Source organism: Danio rerio, chromosome 11, assembly GCF_049306965.1.
Source record: "Danio rerio strain Tuebingen ecotype United States chromosome 11, GRCz12tu, whole genome shotgun sequence".
In the NCBI taxonomy this organism is placed as follows: domain Eukaryota; kingdom Metazoa; phylum Chordata; class Actinopteri; order Cypriniformes; family Danionidae; genus Danio; species Danio rerio.
In genome coordinates, this window is record NC_133186.1 from 27,528,786 (window position 1) to 27,549,349 (window position 20,564).

The 20,564-nt window shown below is 34.0% G+C and overlaps 2 protein-coding genes, 1 long non-coding RNA gene and 1 other non-coding gene across 11 annotated transcripts in view; 1 reads left to right on the plus strand and 3 right to left on the minus strand.

The window, feature by feature from the left end:
* Positions 1-4,818, minus strand: part of hcfc1a (host cell factor C1a) — a 24,958-nt gene extending 20,140 nt beyond the window's left edge. For 2 of the 6 annotated variants that reach the window (XM_005169304.6, XM_073916036.1), the window contains exons 1-4: positions 4,679-4,813; positions 3,367-3,565; positions 2,674-2,822; positions 62-222 (exon numbers count right to left, since the gene is read on the minus strand). In XM_005169304.6, coding sequence (XP_005169361.1) covers positions 62-222; positions 2,674-2,822; positions 3,367-3,556 — 500 coding nt within the window. In that variant the 5' untranslated portion in view covers positions 3,557-3,565; positions 4,679-4,813. 6 annotated transcript variants of the gene reach the window in all.
* Positions 3,089-19,028, plus strand: opn1sw2 (opsin 1 (cone pigments), short-wave-sensitive 2). 3 transcript variants are annotated; one of them, XM_073915486.1, is made up of 7 exons: positions 3,089-3,178; positions 7,809-7,865; positions 16,265-16,896; positions 17,006-17,174; positions 17,473-17,638; positions 18,358-18,597; positions 18,705-19,028. In XM_073915486.1, the coding sequence occupies exons 3-7, from the start codon at positions 16,515-16,517 to the stop codon at positions 18,810-18,812; spliced, it is 1,065 nt and encodes a 354-aa protein (XP_073771587.1). In that variant the 5' UTR covers positions 3,089-3,178; positions 7,809-7,865; positions 16,265-16,514; the 3' UTR covers positions 18,813-19,028. The 3 variants fall into 3 exon arrangements, with proteins under 3 accessions (XP_073771587.1, XP_073771588.1, NP_571267.1); XM_073915487.1 differs by having other exon boundaries at positions 3,089-3,168; NM_131192.2 differs by lacking the exons at positions 3,089-3,178; positions 7,809-7,865 and having other exon boundaries at positions 16,383-16,896.
* LOC141376611 (uncharacterized) lies at positions 18,908-20,180 on the minus strand. The gene is made up of 3 exons (XR_012387178.1): positions 19,648-20,180; positions 19,390-19,422; positions 18,908-19,189 (listed from the first exon to the last, which is right to left on the minus strand). It is a non-coding gene; the product is annotated as an uncharacterized lncRNA (long non-coding RNA).
* mir726 (microRNA 726) lies at positions 19,724-19,810 on the minus strand. The gene has a single exon (NR_030507.1). It is a non-coding gene; the product is annotated as a microRNA 726 (primary transcript).
* Positions 20,181-20,564: the final 384 nt, after the last annotated feature.

Genomic DNA, 20,564 nt, shown 5'->3' on the forward strand with positions numbered 1-20,564 from the left:
AAGTAAGTTAATGAAGCAAATGATTCAAATGCATATTTTAATTATTGTACAGTACAAATACCTGGGAATGTTGTTCTTGGGGTCTTCACTGTCATTGGCAAGCCCTCCAAAAAGATAACACTTGTTGCCCACAAGAGAAAAACTGTGGCCCAGACGAGGACATGGTGGCACTCCATTCTTAGGGGCTTTTGGCTTCAATTTTTTCCATTCCCACCTGCTTGCCTGATGACAGTAATTATAGTGAGATCATTTCTTCACAGATACAGTCAAATAATTGCCTGAATAATCCACACGAGCAATTTCAGCGTAATAGACATGAAATTTTCAGTTAAAACTCAAAAAATATTCTCATAGAAAGTTTATGTTAACATTATATCGAAACATCAGTTTATGTTTCCTAAAACAACTAACCACAGAGTTATGAGACCTGAAAAATATAAACCTGTAAACATTTTTTATATTTTAAATGAGAAAAAATAAACATGCGTTTTGGATGTGACAAAAAAGTATGTAAGTTTACAGTATACAACATAATTTGTAGAAATGATGTAAATTTAACTGCACAACCCAAAAATACAAAGATAATCAAAAGGCTAAAAGTCAGCTCACTATAGAAAAAAATGATTGATATCATTTCATTTAACATTTTTGCATGTATGAGGAAAAAGCTTCATTATGAATTAGAGCTGCACAATTGATCGAAAAGAAGATCGCGATCTCGATTCGACCCCTAAACGATCTTAATCCAGCATTTCTATGATTCTGCCAATCATATTTTCAAGTTGAGGGGAGAAGCAAAGACGGCCGCACAAGTCTTCACATTGTTTTACATACATTGCTCAGCGACATGGACACCTCCAAATGATGTTGAAAGAGTCACATGCTGCATTTATAAGGTATAATTCACCTAAAAATGTAATTTTTGCCTTCATATAATGCTATATTCGCGGCCTAGAAATCACATGTGACGTGAGCTGATGACAGTGAGCTGTTTTCACAGAGAAGGCGGACACGCGCGCGCATCTACTTCAGTGAACAGAACCTGCATATGCTGCGAGTAACAGCTAATAAAGTTGTAAATAATATTCAGTTTGTGGCACAGAGTGATTGTTTGAGAGTCGCGCGCGAAAAATGAACAGCACTTAGCAGTGGAAAATAAAACAAAGCATGCACGTCATTCAAATAATCATATCACATTTTAGAGTCATGATTGCGACAAGCATTTGATATGTTTTTTCTTTCATAGCGAACAGAGTTGTGCATGAAAATAAATGTTTACAGTGTCAGTATAACTACTCTAGCCTCTATAATGTTGATTTTACCAGTGAATTAAATGGTCTAATTGTTGTCAATGACAGATTGCAAGCATGTGCCTATATCTCAAACATAACTCAACAGAGTTATTATAAGCAGAATAGAATTATTTATAGAAACTAGTAGATCAACACATAATATTATTGTTGTTTTACCATTTGTACAATAATACATATAATATAAAACAATAATAATTGCAGACTCATTAACTTTTATTTTACATTTACAGAATCTTAAGAAAATCGTGATCTTTATTTTAAGCAAAAAAATTAGCAATTCTTATTTTAGCCAGAATTGTGGAGCTCTTTTATGAATGTGACACCTCTCTGTTATGGATGTGACAAATGTGAAATTGCCACTCGAGTGATTTTAGTAAATCAAATATAACCGTTTAAAAACATTGACCGAGACATTTGAGTATTTTTACAGTACTGTAAAATACAAGCAAACACAAAAAATTAGAAAATGTTTCACTATTCTAGTGAAAACTTTATTTTTTATGGGAAGGTTGATATTTGCATGGAATTGCTCAAATACAACAGAACAAATATTGATGACTTTATAAACCCTTATGATGCCCTTATGGCTCGTTTACGCAGAGGTACAGTACAGTAAAGGTCACCTTTATCAGGCTTGCACCAATGCTACCGTTTTGGTGGGAATGGTGTATGACAATGTTTCAGTTAAAATCATTTTCGCATGAGAAAATGTCAAAGTAAAGCTGTATGGGTTGTTGACATATCATATGAGAAGCAGTTCTTACAAAACAGATGCTTTACGCACATAAACATGTGTATAAATGTTCATTACTAACATTTCTATGAACGTGATTTGATTATAACTGCAAATCAATGGTAGTGTGAAATAGCCTACTGTGATGTCTACAATCATATAAAATAAATAATTAAATGCACCATATATGAACACACACAGACCCTTACACTCTTCGATATGTTACCAACTACAGAAAAACGACAAGGCAGATTTTCTTCTTCTTGGCTTTGAGGCTGGTCATCAAGACAACAACAAGGTTTGTTTGAGCTCGGGTCAACCATGGCTTTGAGAAACTTTGCTTTGGCAAGCCATTCAAATTCCTAAAACTGAATCTAAAAAAAAAAGCTCTAGCCTGATCCTGTGTGAAATGACATCTCACCAGTTTACTTGAAGTATTATCAGGAACGGAATTTAAAAAAAAGATAACTGGTTGGGAACATTGATTCAAGCTTTTAAAAAAAAGGTTTGTGCCTAAAATACAGAGGGACTGAAATGTTAGCTTCAGCCAGCCAAACATTAGCAGACCATCTACCATTGACAGTTTAGTGTAAGTATTTGCACAACACCATTAAAGAACTTTCTTACCTGTAACTCATAAAGGTCATTGCTGTATTTTCCATATTCGACCATTCCACCAAAAACTAGCAGACGTGTACCATCACACACAAAACCATAAGCCGCACAGCCTGGAGGGATGTCCCCACGAACGGCTGGTATGAACCACTGATTTGTTGCTGTGGGAAAAATTAAATAAATTACATTGTTAAACTCAATATTTGTGATAAGCTGCAAAAGCTTGATACAAAGAAAACGTGTGCATGTATAGTAAGACATTGTCTAAAGCCTAATAATTTTCATAACATTATTATAATATGAATTTTACTTGACCAGAAAGATAAACAACAAAAAGGCGAACTGGTGCACGTGCATGAGGGGGCGTGCGCGTGACGCGGCGCCGGAGGACAACGTCCATTTTTGTTTTTCTGGCGCCTTTTTCCCCCTCATAACAGTCGAAGGAGCAGAGTGAGACGCGTAGCTCAACATCCACAACTAGCGAACAATTTCATAACCAGCAAATATGTAATGACAGGTGTTTATATTATATTTGTAATTCCTTCAGTGAACTAGGAGAGTTCGATGAGCGAAGCGTTAATAGATAAAAGGCCTTATAAGGAAAATACACCCCATTTTATAAATTATCCGCAAATATTAACGTTAACGTTCTTTGGTTTGTACGCATTTAACGTTAACTTAGTTATTAACTTTCATGATACTCACCAGTGTTATAAACGTGCAGCTCGTCAACGATTCCTTCGTTTCCTCCGCCGAAAACGACCATCAGTTCCTTGATGGCTACGGCTCGGTGCCCGTGTCTGGGTCGAGGTACCGGACCAGACCAACCAAGAACCCGCTTCCATCGCGGCTGCAGCGGAGCTCCGGTGGTTCCAGGCACACCGGGGGACGTCATGTCCTTTTACTAAAAAAAATAAGGAATGCACTTTAGGGACTCTTAGTTAACGTAACGCTACAATACAAGTTGTTTCTGTGAGCGACAATAATGCACATAATACATAAAAGCAGTTTTTACACATCAAACAGTTTTAATGTAGGTAGTGGTATAACAGTACAACAAAAATAATTTACAACATGGGATATTCAGAAGTTTGATTAATTCAGGAGAGCCGCCATTTTGGCGCTTGCAGATGAGCCTAAAAGCCGGTCAACTAGTGTGAAATACCACACGCAGCAACTAAAGCATCGACGATTGCATAAATAAACCGCACATCATACCTAGTTAAAGTGCTAAACGCCACACCGCTAAATTACATTATCTAGTTAAATGCCCCCGATGCAGAAAGAGTATCAATTCATGGAAGTCGCCATCTTGAAACAAGCCTCCGCCAGTCTGAAAAATGGCGGAGCGGCATATAAAAACAATTAATTTCAGTCAACTTCACAGCAAGTATGTGTTGACAAACTCTCTACGAACTGCAAAAGTGAGAATCAATCGAAATCGCTTCAGCAAAACGCAGCTGAACAACAGGAACATTCAAATTCAGAAACTAACACTAGGAAACCAGTCCTCTTTTGCTGCAGAAGGCTATTTTCATGCCTCTCTGGGAGTCGCCATCTTGTCGGCCACTCAAAATAGCAACAATGCTACATTTTAACCGTGCCATTTCATTACCATGCAAAGCAAACTCCAACCGTCAACATACTACTGCAGTTTTCACTCAGTCTGAGCAATTATATTAGACTTTTACGCATGCATTAATTCGTGCAGCGGAATGCGGTTACTAGAAGCGCAGCTAAACACAGCTAGCCTTGTTTTTTCCAAATAAACAGGCAAATACAAACAGATCTTAATACATACAATCAGATAATACGCCTGCCGAAGTCTTCTCCAAGCGAATATCTTAGATTGTTTATTTTTTATTTAATTCATGCCGCCCCGGTGTACGCAGCCATCTTGTCGTCAAATCAGCCCACTAGCAGCTCCCACAAGAAAAATGGCGGCTAAGTTTACGTTCGCCGTACAAATATACACATTTCGGCTCCACGCGAACTCTTCTCAATGAGTCATACTTACGAGATTCGTGTCGCGGTATCCAGGGAAGTGTTTTGATGGTCTGTTTTTGAAATGGTTGGCCAGAATCACCCAAATTCGTTAAGAAGTATCCACTCTCATGCCTGCCTGGAAGCCGCCATGTTCTTGACAATGTACAGCCGCTCCTACAGCCACCCTCAACAAATATGGCCGATTTACCCCGTCCTTCTCTATGGATTTTTTTAGTCAAACACTCGATTACAGTACGGATAAACCCCCTTGCATTTATTAACTGTCAGTTTTATGATTACTATACAATATTGGAATTTATTTAAGACGTTTTAAAGGCATCTTTACATTTGAAACAGGCTTTATGCGTTATTTGTTTAGGGCGTATTGTCCCTCACTAAAGATGGCGACTTAAGGCGAACGTTATTGTTTGATTTAATTCACCCCATACATACTTTTATGCAATGAATCGACAGATTAGCCTGGGCTAATTATTATTGCTCTTGTGGGAAAGCTCAATTTGTTAGTTGAGTATGAATGGAGGAATGAGTGAATGAACACACAGGGCTTCTATTTTCTCAAAGTAACGCCCACATCAGTGGAATTCTACCAGATGCCGCTCCGCAATTCAAGTTCATGCTGAATGATGCTTTATGATCTATTTTTTATTGTTGGTTCTAAAAACAGTTAACAACAAATTGTATAAACTTAAAGCATTAGAAAAAATACGTAGATTGTGTTACAATCTGCATAATACTAATATTGTGCATTTTAAACATTTTAAAGAAGAGAGAAAATTAAAACATAAATTAAATGGAGTTTTAAAAAAAGGGAAACTATATAAGGTTACATTGAAAGCCATTTTTGACTTTTAAAATATATATTTTTTGTTTGTATGCCCATTAAAGACAAAATATTTATGATCAATTAAAAATAGTCTTTTCCAAAAACGTGCATTTGTGAATAGCTTACCAATTAAATAAAAAGATTAACAATGTACAGAATTCAAGGTTTAAAGTTGTAATAAAAGAAAATAATGTCAGATGCATTTAAACAAATTTTAACTTTTGTCTTTTCTGAGAAATAGATACATATTTTTGTCCAAAATAGTTTTGCTTTATGCTCTATTTATGCAATTTTGCAAACTTCCTCTTAACCTGAAAGTCATAAATATACTTTATCATTGGGATCATTTTTTAATTGCTCAAATCTGTCGGGATTATTTACAGTTTGACTAACAGTAATAACAAATGTTGCTGTCAACATCAAATTAAATGTATAAATGTGGTTTTACATATGTAGAAAACATTATCCGATGTGGCAGATTACTAAAGGTGAAAGGAAAGCTGAAAAGATAATAAATAAATGATGCACTGACATTTATTGCAACTACTGATTGATATCAGTGGGTGGGTGTCTTCTGTAAATAATGGTGTGTGTGTGTGTGTGTGTGTGTGTGTGTGTGTGTGTGTGTGTATATATATATATATATATATATATATATATATATATATATATTATATATATATTAAATTTAATGTCATTTTTAATGAATTATTGGAATCTTAATTATCAAATTAATTAAACAGCACACCTCCAAGATGTTAAAAATTAGGCTCTTTTAGTCTTTGCGTGCATTAAATAAAACCTTTATTTGCAACATTCGTACTTATTAAAAATAATGAAAGTAGAAAATGTTGCAATAATATATTTTTAATAAGAAAGGCTGCATGGCTCAGTGGTTAGCACTGTTGCCTCACAGCAAGAAGGTTTCTAGTTTGAGTCCTGTCTGGGTCAGTTGGCGTTTCTGTGCGGAGTTTTCATGTTTTCTCCATGTTTGTGTGGGTTTCCTCCCGGTGCTCCGATTTCCCCCATAGTCCAAAGACATTCGGCATAGTTGAATGGAATAAACTAAATTGTCTGTGTGTTTATGGGTGTTTCCCAGTACTGGGTTACAGCGGGAAGGGCATCTGCTGCATAAAACATGCTGGAATAGCTGTTCATTCCGCTGTGGCGACCTCTTAAATAGAGACTAAGCCAAATTAATGTTTAACATAAAGTATGTTTATTTCAAAGATACCAGATGTCATGCATTCAGTACAGAATTATTATTATTTTGAATTTGATTTATTGTTTGTTTCATTTTGTGATGGTTAGACTGCTGATGACTAAAATATGCTGTATTATTTTGTATATTTCTATATTTTCTGATGAAACTACTTTAAATACACCAGTAAGTCAATGACTGCATTACATTAGATTACATTACATTAGACTTTTTCACTTGCTTGCTAGATGGCACTGTAGCATACTGCAATCTTTTCCTGCAATGTCTAAATGCCAGAACTAGTGTCTTTACTACTGTAACTTATATCAGTTCATTAACAAGTTCCATATATCATGTTTTTTTGTTGTTTATTTATTTCCATCATATTCTCAATTGCATAATGATGATCATCGCTCTGACTTTTGATGTTGAAAATTAAACTCACTTTTATTGATATTTAATGTGTTTGATACTCCAACTGATATAAGAAATGTATACATAAAACAAAATAAAACAACATAAAGTACTGACAGTTTATTACCAGGTTTTTGTAGAATAATTAGTAAACCAACCCCAACAATGGTAGCACTTCAAATTATTAAAACTGTAAAAGTGAATCTTTAAAAATTGTTCAACATCAGAAACTGTTAGAGGAAAAATTCAGTTCCTTTAATGCAATTCATAGAATACGCAAAAGAAAGAAAACGAATCACAAAATACAGAAAACTGTTAGTTACAGATTATTTTTTTACAGTGATTCTGAATATGTGTCTTATTTAATGCCAGCTTATATATTACTAAAATTACACAAACTATTGTTTACAAGGGGAAAATAAAACACAAATGATCAGGCAGTATAGGCAAATAAACATTTAAATATATCAATAGTTGAATAGATGTTTGGTATAGTGGCTTTATATGAATACACATGACAAATTCATACAAAGTTTGTGGCTTTGACCCCTTGTCTTCGCTGAAGTTGTTGGTCTCTCCTTGGTCCTTAACCGTAATTCCCCTGCAGTTAAAATATTTCATCTTATTGCTGTACATGTGAATGATTCTTTTTCTTAATTGAGATATTAAAGTCATCTCCTTTGTGTCTTTTTCTTTCTACAGGCAATAGATTCGTAATACACCTGCAGTCCTTAACATGTCAGCAAATACGCTCAAATTGTAAGTATGCATCCCAGTAAAATTCTACTAAAATACATTTTTTAAAACCCGATCAAGCACACAGAGGATTAAATATGCTCTGAAAATAATCAGATTTCATCCAAAATATTACTGAATGAAATTAAACACTTCTGGCAGAACTTTGAACTGACAGAACAGTTAAGACCATGCCGCATTTCCTTTTTTATTATTATTTTATCATTAAAATATAACCATAACCTCAAATCAGTACGGCGTGTTTGCATAAGGTTGCACTGCACATACAAATGTGTTTCCGATGTCTTATGAAGAGGCGTGTGATTATTGACTCGTGTTAGTCTCCTCCCTCTTCCGGACCTGTTAATCACTATGATCCTTCAGTCTGTCTTTGACCCGTCTTTATTTTTTTACAAATCCATTACACAAGTCATGGAAAATTCGATGTTTACGTACACTCAAAATGAGTTTTTATCTGCTTGTTCAAACTACTTAATTAAAATGAGTTTAGTCAACACAAATCTTGAGTTTTATTCGGGAAATGTTATTGTTTAATGTTTAACATATTGTTTTATTTTTAATCTAGTTAATTTTGTAAAAAACATTAAGTTAACTTTATCAATTTGTGTTGGGACAACATGAAGGAATTGTGTGAAACCTAGCTTTTTTTACAATGTTCACTCAAAATTTGTTTTTTATTAATTGTAAAATTAGATTACAATTCTTGAAATTCTGTTTGAGACAACTTAATTGTTTTATGTTCAATCCACTTAATTTTGTCAAGTAAACTTAATCGATTTGTTCTAAGACCATAATCTATGTAACCAGATTACAGTTAAAATTACATTTTATTATACATATATTTTAGGGAAGCTAAAGTAAATGAGCAATGAGTTTTGTTTTTGTTTGTTGTCTAAAAAAATAATAATATTGAAATAATAACATGTTCTGTTAAAACACTTTTACACACACACACACACACGCACACACACACACACACACACACACACACACACACACACACAAACTTAAAAACATTGTAGAAAATTGCAGTGTTTGGTAAATATATTTTTTAATTATTATAAGCTTCTGCCTTTGCATTTGCACTTGCAGTTTTTCTAGCAAAGATGATCTGGCAAACAGATCTTTCCACTGGTTTCAAGTTTTTTTCTTGTTGTTATTTTTAGATTTGTTATTGCATTGAAATAAACACTCTATAATGTATTATTTTATTCACTGGCTAACAAACCTACAGTAAACAAAATTAATGTTGATGCTGATGAAAATGTTTAGAGTGGATTTACTTTGTTTACAGATACATTGTTTGAGGTTAAAATATTAAGAGTCAACTAAATGAGCAGATATCCGTGTTTATACTTAAATTATGGAAACTAAAACAGTAGAATTAAGTGTTTTGGTTGATTAGATTAAACTAATAAGACATCGTGTGGTGCTTTAGCACATTCTCAGATACTGTCTGTGGTGGAAAAGAGATTAAAAATCTTATGTAAATGCTTTTTTGGACCTAATTTTATTTTAAACTGCATTATTTTAAACCCCAGATTGGCAAGACTCAATGTTTAAATTCATATTTGCCAACACCTTTTTGCTCCATTAGTTCATGTGTTTATCATAAACTATGAAAAGTATGAAAGAAGTATGAAAAAGTATGAAAAAGTATGAAAAATCCTGAGTAGAATTTATGGATATAGTGCAACATTTGCTAATGCATTATTAAAATCTAAAGTGTTGTTTGTTAACATTGGACTGTGAGTTCTAACAATGAACACATTTATTTTCATTAACTTTATTTTAGTTAACTAAAGTTAACTGAGATGAATAAATGCTGTAACAAATTTGTTGTTCTTTGTTTTATGGTATCCATGGGGCCTTAAAAAGTCTTGAAATGACTTAAATTTCAAAAGCTAAATTTTAGACCTTAAAAAGTCTTAAATCTAATGAAATTATGTCTTAATTTTCCTGTTATTTTTCATTATTATTGTAGACTGTAGTAATTGACAGCTATGTTTTGTTCTATTCTTGGTAAGGGTTATAGGGTTTGTGAATGGATATATTTGAAAATTTATTAAATAAAAAAAATGAAAATTATTACTGAAAAAATTAAATATTATTATTGTTTTATCAAGTTTATTACATTTAAAAAAAAATGTTTGTTAAGGCAGCTGAAAATCTTTTCTAACTGGCATATTAAAAAAATATCTGCAGCATTTCGCCTTGTATAAGTCTAAAATTTTATTCATAATGGTCTTTAAAATGTCTTAAAAAGTCTTAAATTTAACTTCGCAAAAACCTGCAAAAACCCTGTGGATGTTCATGTCATCGAATATACATGATTATACAATAACGAATGGACCATTATTTTAAAGTTTTGTCTTACATTTTTATTAAAGAACTCTGTCATTCATATTCATTAAAATACAAATGTAAAAAAGTACATACTGCCTTACATTTTTAAGTTAAATCAAATAACTGTGCAGATCATTTTAACATCACATCATTAAATTGATGACATTAAATTAAAAACAAAAGGTTAAAAAGTTTAGCAAAACAGTAATATTGATTTAGGTATGAAACAACTTGTGTAAACTTTATGCAAATAAAGTTAACACAAGTTCAGTTATTGTGTCTCATACCTAAATCAATCTTGTATTCAGTGTTATAATGTTAATTGCAAAGCTTTATTATAAACTGATATGCAGAAATATTGGACAGCAGAACTTATTTTATTATCTCTAAAGATTTGCTTTACTCTGATACCTTCACTTTTTGCTCACAAATGCTTTCCTTAATCATTATATAGTTAACAAATCATTTCATCGAAGGCTTTAAAACATATTTGGTTACATGTGGAACAGCATACAACATGCTCACTTACAGTATGTGTTCATTTCTTTCACTTTACTTTCATGTTAATAAATAATATATAATATACATCAAGACTCTCTCTTTATATTATATACTATTTAAGTTGACTCCAGGCATACTGACACAAACTCTTTACTGAAGCAGGTTAATAGGCCGGAGATATAGTGATGTGACGCACTTACAGGTGTCTTTACCTCAGACAGCCCTCTTAACTGCTCTACACTGAATGTGGTAGTTAAGAGTCTTAGCACAAGTCCAATAATTAGTCCTAAGCCACTAAACAGATCATCATATGGGTCATACAAGTGAGGAAGACCAGAGATTAAAACAGAAGAGGAAGGAGGGGACGGAGCTTTGTCCACATATGGTGATGAAAAGGGCAGATAATGAGGGTCATCTGCAGTAATCTTGGTGATGGGAAATTTAAGATTATTTTATGATAAGGATATTTCATTTTCTGTGCTGATACTGTAGTCTGTCTCTGTTCATTGTTTTCTTTTGGTTAAGTTTATGATACTGAGAAATCCTGATGTATTTTTCCTGATGTATTTCATGCAAGCTTGGCAAATACTGAAGTAAAATGAGTCAACATTAAATACCAGATGGAGGATGCAAGTCTTTAATGTAAATCTGCTGTTTGTTGTTCAGAGAGTGATTAGCCGAGGCGTCTTATGCAGTATTATGAGCCGGAAGACTTTCATTTAAATCCCTCTTTAGTTCTAAAGCAATGACTGTGAATAATCATTAATGTTTTTTGTTTTTTTTAAGGAAAAATGTGTAAATGTTACAAAAATACTTCAAATAGTTCAGTTGCAGTTCGCAATTATATATTTAAACACTGAATGTATTTAAATTTTTTACTTTACCCAAAATACCCAAAATATTTGGCAGGGATTTAGTTCTGTAGATAATTCCTCATTGTTGCATATTTTCCCTTCATCCATATGTTGCTTATTGTCACTTGTTAGTTATTGTTTATTGTTAGTATTTCTGAATTAAAATTTCATCTCACGCCCTATTTCCTTCCTAGGTTTTGCTCTGTATTTTGTTTTAAGTTGCATTTAAAACATTGTACTGTATTAAGTTTCCTAATTCTGATGAACACTGAAGAATTAATTTTGAAGAATGTTGGAAAAGTGTAATCACACTCTATTAAACAAAAAGATCATTGAGGTTCTATATAGAACTCTGAGGCTCTATATTTGGCCAGAAAAACCTTTTACAAAAAAAAAAAAAAGGTATTTAGAACCCTTTGAGTGCAAAGAACCTTTTTATTAAAATAGTTGTATAATATTTTATTTAGGACATAATTATATACTGAAGATTGCACAATAATTATAAGCCAAAATACACAGGGACTGCTGTGGTCAAAAACTTAATCAATACACGACACATGTTTGTACATTGGCATATCACTATATAATACTTTATGTATACATAATGTAGTGTGTTTGGCAACTCAAACCTGCCCAATGTGCAGGAGCGGAGTTAACTAGTAAGCAAGCAAAGCGGCCGCTTAGGGCCCCAGGAAATATGAGGGCCCCCAAATAAACACTTACACTCTTAGAAATAAAAGTACAGGAGCTGTCACTGGAGCAGTACCTTTTCAAAAGATACATATTTGTACCTAAAGCACAGGTGTCAAACTCAGTTCCAAAAGGGCCGCAGCTCTGCACAGTTTAGTTCCAACCCTAATTAAAAAACACCTGATCAAACTAATTAAGTTCTTCAGGCTTGTTTGAAACCTACAGGTAAGTGTGTTGGAGCTGGTTTGGAACTAAACTGTGCTGGGCTTCGGCCCTCTAGAAATTGAGTTTGACACCCCTGACCCAAAGAGCCTACAGTGGTGTCTCAAAGGTGCATATTAGTGCCCAGATGTAGGCTACCCATAAAGTACCTTTGGGGTACCATTATGGACCCTTCAGGTACAAATATGTACCTTTTGAAAAGGTACTGCCCCAGTGGCAGCTCCTGTACCTTTATTTCTGAGAGTGTAGAAGTAAATGATGCCTATAAATTATATTTAACATTGTTTTCTATCATATTTTGTAAGGTGAGGGTCTAAAATTTTTAATTTTAACGTAATTATTACATCTGCGCAAATGTGTCCCCAAAATTCAATCATGAGCCTGTCCAGCAGTCAGATCAGTAAGATTTGGTTTTTAAAATGAAATAGATGATTTCTTATTTTTAGTTGTGAATTCATTTCAAGAAAACAAATCATTTCAAAAGTTTACAAGGTGCTTTACATATTATTATTATTAATTTGCATTACGATAAAATGTAGAAAAGGAGATTGATAGATATAAGAAAAAACAACAACATGTAATAATAAAAAGTTAAAGGTGCATTTCAAAACTTTTGGGCCCCATGGCTGGAATTGCTTAGTCGCTGCTAATGTGTTACCCTCAAATTATCTTAGCTTTCACCCACATTTTAGCCGTGTATTTAAAAATTTGGAAGTGAATTCGGACAGTAGTTTAAAATTTGATAATTCAGGTTAATTGGTCTTCTTGCCAAAGTCAAGCCATTTCTGAGGCAGGGTGATCTAAAGCCATTCATGCCTTTATCAGCTCTCGTCTGCACTATTGCAATGCGCTTTATGTTGGTATTAACCAAACCTTACTTTATCGGCTACAACTGGTGCAAAATGCTGCTGCTCGCATGCTGACGAAATATTCGGAAATATTAGCACATCACACCTGTCCTTTACTCCCTTGGCTCCCTGTCAAATTCAGAATTGATTTTAAACTATTGTTTGTTTTTAATGCATTTAATGGTTTTGCACCTTCATATTTATGTGAGATTTTAAACAGGGTCCTACGATCGGCAGGCTAGTTGTTGCTAGTGGTCCCCAGATCCAGGTACTGTATAAACAATAGGGTGATTGTTCATTTTCAGAGGCAGGTCCAAAACTGGAATACCCTCCCTTTAGAACTTCACATCATCACAAATGTGGCACTGTTTAAAGCTTAATTTAAAACCTATTTATTTAGACTTGCTTTTGATATTTATTATTACAAAATGCTGTTTTATTGAAACTTGTGTTCTTACCATCTTGTGTTTTAATGTTTAATTTAGTTTTTATACTGTAAAGCACTTTGGGCAGCCTCCTGGTTGTAAAGATGTTTATTTCACCCCTGGTTTAAGGAAATAACCAGTTTCTTTAGACTGTTCAGTACCATATTGTGATGGTTTAATCACATTTTGCATATCATGAAATGGATATTTTCCCCAATCACTCATTCATTCATTCATTCCCAGGCCTTATTTCCTTCCTAGATTTTGCGCATTTTGTTTTAGGTTGTATTTAAAACATTGCACTGTATTAAATGTCCTTATTATGTTGAACACTGAAGAAGATATTTTGAAGTCCACTTGACTTCCACTGTAGGAAAAACAATTACTGTGTAGGTTGATGGTTGCAGGTTTCCAGCTTTCCTTTTTATTATTTTTTTATTTTGTGTTCAACAGAAGAAAGAAACGTAGACAGTATGAAACAAGTGAAGTGTGAGTAAATGATGGCAGAATTTTTAATAACGATTGGTGCCAACACATTTGTTAAAAAGACATGGTTTGTTTAAAAGCTACACGTTGGATGAATTGGGATAAAAGTAAAAGAGTTGTTGCCAAATGCCAAAAGAACACAGGAAAAAAAACATTTATTGAATTTACAAATGTTTTAAAAGAACGTTGTTGCAAACAAGTTAAATGGGCTGAATCTAAACAAACATAAAACATGTGGTAATGTTCAGCTTACTTTGTTCCTTTAAATTTAGCCCAATTAAATTTGTAATCCAATAAATCATTATTTTTAGTGAAGTCACAGACATAAAACCCCTTAATTAAGGATTCAGACAAACACTCATTAAGTTTTCTCCTAGTTAATTTCAGAAATTTAATCTTTTTGGGCTACTGTGTTTTATTTATTTATTTATTGGAGAGCTTAATTAGTCATTGATTTAATTTAACTCAATTGAAATTAATTCAATCAACATTCAATTAACTACCTTCAAAAAACGATGTTTGCTGTTTGTTCAAATAAGTATATAAAATGAGCTAAACCTGCACAAACCTTGAAGGTTCTTTGAGACAATTTAATTGTTTTATGTTTATTCTACCTAAATTGGTAAAAATAAACTTATAAAATTATGTTAAGGCCATACAGAATCTGCGGGCATTTTTGCTATTTCTTCTGAGAATTTTGTAAAAAATTTGCGGATTTATTTTAGGAATATCATAACTAAAAACTTAATATATGAAATGAATAAAATGCCTTTTTAACTTTTATTTAATGTTCACAATGCAAATCCAATTAGGTCCACTTTATTTGGTAAACAAAGCCAGTCTCTAATATAATATATCTGCTAAAAGATAGAAAAAAGTCAAATAAATTTAAATTAGTCAATACTATTCCTGAAATGTATATATATATATATATATATATATATATATATATATATATATATATATATATATATATATATATATATATATATATATATATATATATATATATATATATATATATATATATATATATATATATATATATATATATATATATATATATATATATATTTATATATATATATATATATATATATATATATATATATATATATATATATATATATATATATATATAAATTAATAAATATACATTTACACAAGTAATTAAATAGACTCAAGGATGGGCTAAAAACCTGCGGAATTCTACGCGCACAGATTGTGGGCCTACATATAAGTTAACTTAATTCCTTCATGTTGTCCCAACACAAATTGGTTGTGTAGAACCCAGCATTTTTATAGTGTATTTCAACTTTTATATAGTTTTCCATGGATGTCCAATTAAAATACAGACCCATTAACACAATGAGCCTTCATGACTTTTCTGTAAATCTAAATCAGATGTTAAAAACATGCAGATGAATACGCATCTTCTGTACACTTAAATTTCTACTAAATCTGTAAAGTCTGTGAAATTTGTAATTTTAATTTGTTGTGTGGCTAAATGTGATTTGTTCCCACACAATTTAACATTGACTTGATGTTTACCTCAGTTCCGGAAGTCTGATGACAAGATCATTTGACAACCCAAATGTATTTTCATGCTTTTTAGCTGTTTAACAAAAATACAACATCTCAAAACTGAACTTTCTCAAGCCTTTCTCCTTTGAACAATACCTTTCTCAGCTCTCACACCATAACAGTCTATACAGACGAATGTCAAGGACAATCCAACTCTCAAGTATTTAAGGCTCTTCACAAAGGCCGTGATTCCAGGCCCAAAGCTGGAGATAATACGATGGGAAGCAGATTAAAGAGGAGTTAACTGCCAGTGATTAGCTGCTTTATCTGCATTGGCCGGCAGATTAAATGCCATCGCTAACACAGAACCACACTGAAGGGTGAAAGGGATCATCCGAATTAGTCAGGTTTTGGTGTTGGAAATGAGATTAGGTGAATTGTGTCTTGTACTGCGCAGATGTAGTTTTGTAGCATGTGTGTGTGTGTGTGTGTGTGTGTGTGCTCAGGAAACTTTGTGTGTAGCTGATGACAACAAACCTCAAATCCTACACTTAAGACCATTTGGGAGGAGCAAAATGATATCTTTTGGATCTCTATATAAGAGGGATTGCATGCCAATAATTTGAGGGAGTCTTCATCTGGTGACCAGTGAAGAGAGATTTGACATCAATCAAGGAATGCTGCAGTAATCTGCAGAAGAAATCAAACCATTTATTACAGCATTTCTCAGTGGAGTGGGCACCAATTACAAGCAAGATGAAGCAACAACAGCAAACGCCAGAACTGTTCGAAGACTTCCACATGCCCATCACTTTAGACGTCAGCAACATCTCAGCTTACAGCCCTTTCCTGGTCCCACAGGACCACCTGGGACACAGTGGCGTATTCATGGGCATGTCCGCTTTTATGCTCTTCCTTTTTATCGCAGGAACTGCCATCAACGTTCTTACCATAGTTTGCACAATTCAATACAAGAAACTCAGATCTCACCTGAACTATATTCTTGTGAACCTTGCCATTTCCAACTTGTGGGTGTCCGTTTTCGGTTCCTCGGTAGCGTTCTACGCCTTTTACAAAAAGTACTTTGTCTTTGGGCCGATAGGATGCAAAATCGAGGGCTTCACTTCAACAATTGGAGGTACATTGTAACATGCGTCCACATTGTTTTAATGCTAGCCACATGTAGATCTTACATTCTGCTACTGGACTGTGATGGTTTCAACAATCTTCTTTCTGTGTTTTTGCAGGAATGGTGAGTTTGTGGTCTCTTGCTGTGGTGGCGCTGGAAAGGTGGCTGGTCATTTGCAAACCCCTCGGGAACTTTACCTTCAAGACCCCTCATGCCATTGCCGGCTGCATACTTCCTTGGTGTATGGCATTGGCTGCTGGACTCCCTCCACTCTTAGGCTGGAGCCGGTAAGTCCCTTGGTTACATTTTACTTTGATGGTCCCTTCAGGCCTTCTGTTGACTTTGCAACTAGTATTACACAGCAAGTGTCCATGTGACCGTGTTCCTCATAGTCACTAAAATGTCTGTTGGCAGACGATCAGAATCAATTGTTTGCAGATTTAAAGCAGACACTAATGGTTGTTATATTCAACAGAATGTCTAAAGTGGAACTTCAACTTAATGTGTTGCCACTGCCTGTAATACACTGACAATGCAACAGCTTTTTGTTTTGCTAAATGGTGATGACTGAAATCTGTTTTACAGGTATATACCTGAGGGCTTGCAGTGCTCTTGTGGACCTGACTGGTATACGACTAACAACAAATTCAACAATGAATCCTACGTCATGTTCCTCTTCTGCTTTTGCTTTGCGGTTCCTTTCAGCACCATTGTATTCTGTTATGGTCAGCTGCTCATCACTCTCAAATTAGTAAGTACAATTTTCACTTCGAAATTTTTATTTTCCAAACTGCAATTATTCTTAAACAACCTTAATATATGGAACTATACATTTTACACATTACAATAAGGTCGTATCAGTTAATGTGAGTCAATGTATTCTCTAACATGAACAAACAACAAGCAATACATTTATTAGCCTACAGTATTTATTCATCTTTGTTAATGTTAAATGATAGTACAAAAAAGGTGTTTGTTGCTAGTTTAGGTTAACTCATTAAATTAACTAATGTTAAACATTCATTTGAATTTTAATATTGTATTTGTAAATGCTAAACTATGATTAATAAATGCTGTACTAGCATTATTCCTACTCATTTCATGTTTAGTAAATGCACTAACATTAACTAATGTAAGCTTATTGTAAAGTGTTACTAAACATATTTTAATATACAAGTCAAAGATTAAGTTTAGTTATGCAACAAGATAATATTCAAAAACATATTGCTGTATTTAGCTTATTATGCTGAAAATAAAATGGCATTAGAGTAAAGATTACACAAACATTTAGTTATTTTACTACTGAACCCTAGAACAACCGATAAAACGCAAATTAATATTTATTTATTTATTACGTTGCTCTCTTTAATGTAATGCAAAACACTCTTTTTCCACTAGAGGGAGACTAAATACATGGCTTTGAGTAGTCACGTTGCCAGTTGCTCTAAAATCCCTTGTTTGTCCTACCAGGCAGCCAAAGCTCAAGCTGATTCAGCCTCAACCCAGAAGGCTGAGAGGGAGGTGACAAAGATGGTGGTGGTAATGGTGTTCGGCTTCTTGATATGCTGGGGACCATATGCTATCTTTGCAATCTGGGTGGTTTCCAACCGCGGTGCACCTTTTGACCTGAGACTGGCAACCATTCCCTCCTGCCTTTGTAAAGCCTCTACAGTGTACAATCCCGTCATATATGTCTTAATGAACAAACAGGTATAGTATCATTTGTGGCAGCTGTATGTTGAGCTGAATCAAATAGCATGTTTATTAAGCATGGATAATCATAACATCTACCTACAACTTTTTTTTTTAAACAACAGTTCCGCTCCTGTATGATGAAGATGGTCTTCAACAAGAATATTGAGGAAGATGAGGCTTCTTCTTCATCTCAGGTCACCCAGGTCTCCTCTGTTGCGCCAGAGAAATAAACACAGTTCTCATGTAACCTCATCCTGCGGACGAACCACTCTAGCAGTGACAAAATGATTTTACAACATCTGTAAATAAAAAAACGTAGACCCAATAGGAATTTTTGCTTTTAATGTCAACATTTTTGTAACTTGGTCTTGGCTTGCTGAACATGTAGAGTTAGTAGATCATTATTATCATATTAAAATGTACAATAAATGCAAAGAAAGAAAGAATCATGTTGTTACATTATTCAGAGTTGCCTCACACAGTACAATAGTTTGTATTGAATATATGAATTATTATTTCCTGTTACAAATGACAACAAGTACAACATGAAAGTATTTCAAATCACGATGAAGACCATTATTCTTTAGTTTTGAGTAGCATATCCAGTCTGAAAAGAAAACATGCATTATTTGTTGCACGAATAAGTCTTAATAAGGGATAGTCTGAATAGAAAGCAACATTTACACACACAAACACATACACATATATTATTGGTTGCATGAAAAATGTGTTAATTAATTAATAATAGGGAAAATTGCTTTGAATGTCTTCGCTCACATCACTGAACTGACATGCATTCTTACTCACCTTGTTCATGTATTTTATTCAGTGGGTTGTTCACTTCCAAAACAAGAACAAAAGGGCAGAGAGAGAATGTGATGTTAGCTTTTGCCATCCTAACACAGTCAAATCAAGATCAACTCGATAGAAATTAAACCACAAACGATGTCAACGAAACAATGAGCAGTGAAAGCAAAGGTTTGCCCATGTTAGATTGACATCTCTTTTATGGAATAATTCCACTCAAAGTATATAAAAGTTCAATAAACATTCAGTGCTAAATACCGTGATAATAGCGCTTGTCCATTGGCAGGTCATGCGAGACTAAACCGTGCTACTATGTTGAGCTGTCGTTGAGAATTCAGTTGTATATCCGAGTTCTGCTAGTAGTGAACTTTTGCCAATCACGAATAGTTCAGAACTAGCGGAATTCCAGGCATACGACTGACTGAGTGTTGACACTTTCTCATCCATCTGTTTCTGGAAAACATCCTTTCCGACTACATCTCACTGTAACTGGGATTGACATTTTGATAGCGGTAATAAAACAAAACAGTCAATCCCAAGAAAGCTTATTTCCAACAATCAAAAATAGTTTATTTGAATTAGCTTCCCCTTTAAAGGAAGTATTAAAAGATGACACCGTACAAGTATACATACATATCATTACAATTATTTGACATTTTTAAAAAGGAATAGGAAAAAAAAGTTTACAGACTGCTTTTGTCTTGGCGTTGGCTCCATCCCCGTCCTGGTTTGGTCTGTTCACTTCCTCCTGCTCCACTTTGCCACAATAGATTGAGAAGCAGATGACTCACAAACAAAAAAAAACAAGAAAAGAAAACGCCTATCGTCAGAAACCGGGGAGATTAAAACTGACCTCATCAAGATTTTCAGATAAACCCTGCTTTCCCTAAACTGAACCATCAATCCATTGGGATTAGGAAGGTTTGGGCTGCATCCTTGTCAATACTAATTAGGATCTGGTGTGGAGGGTACCTGGGTACCCCAGTTGTCCCAATAAGCTGATTTGGACTTGGACTGTAACCTAAATGTCTGACTTACAGTAACCCTACAGATACCGGACATGATTGAAACTGCAGCGCTCTTGTTTTAACTGGGCACAACAGTGTATGAATGATTATGTCCTGTAAGGCCCAAACTGTATGGTTGTACAATGACATAAATATAGTCTATAAAGG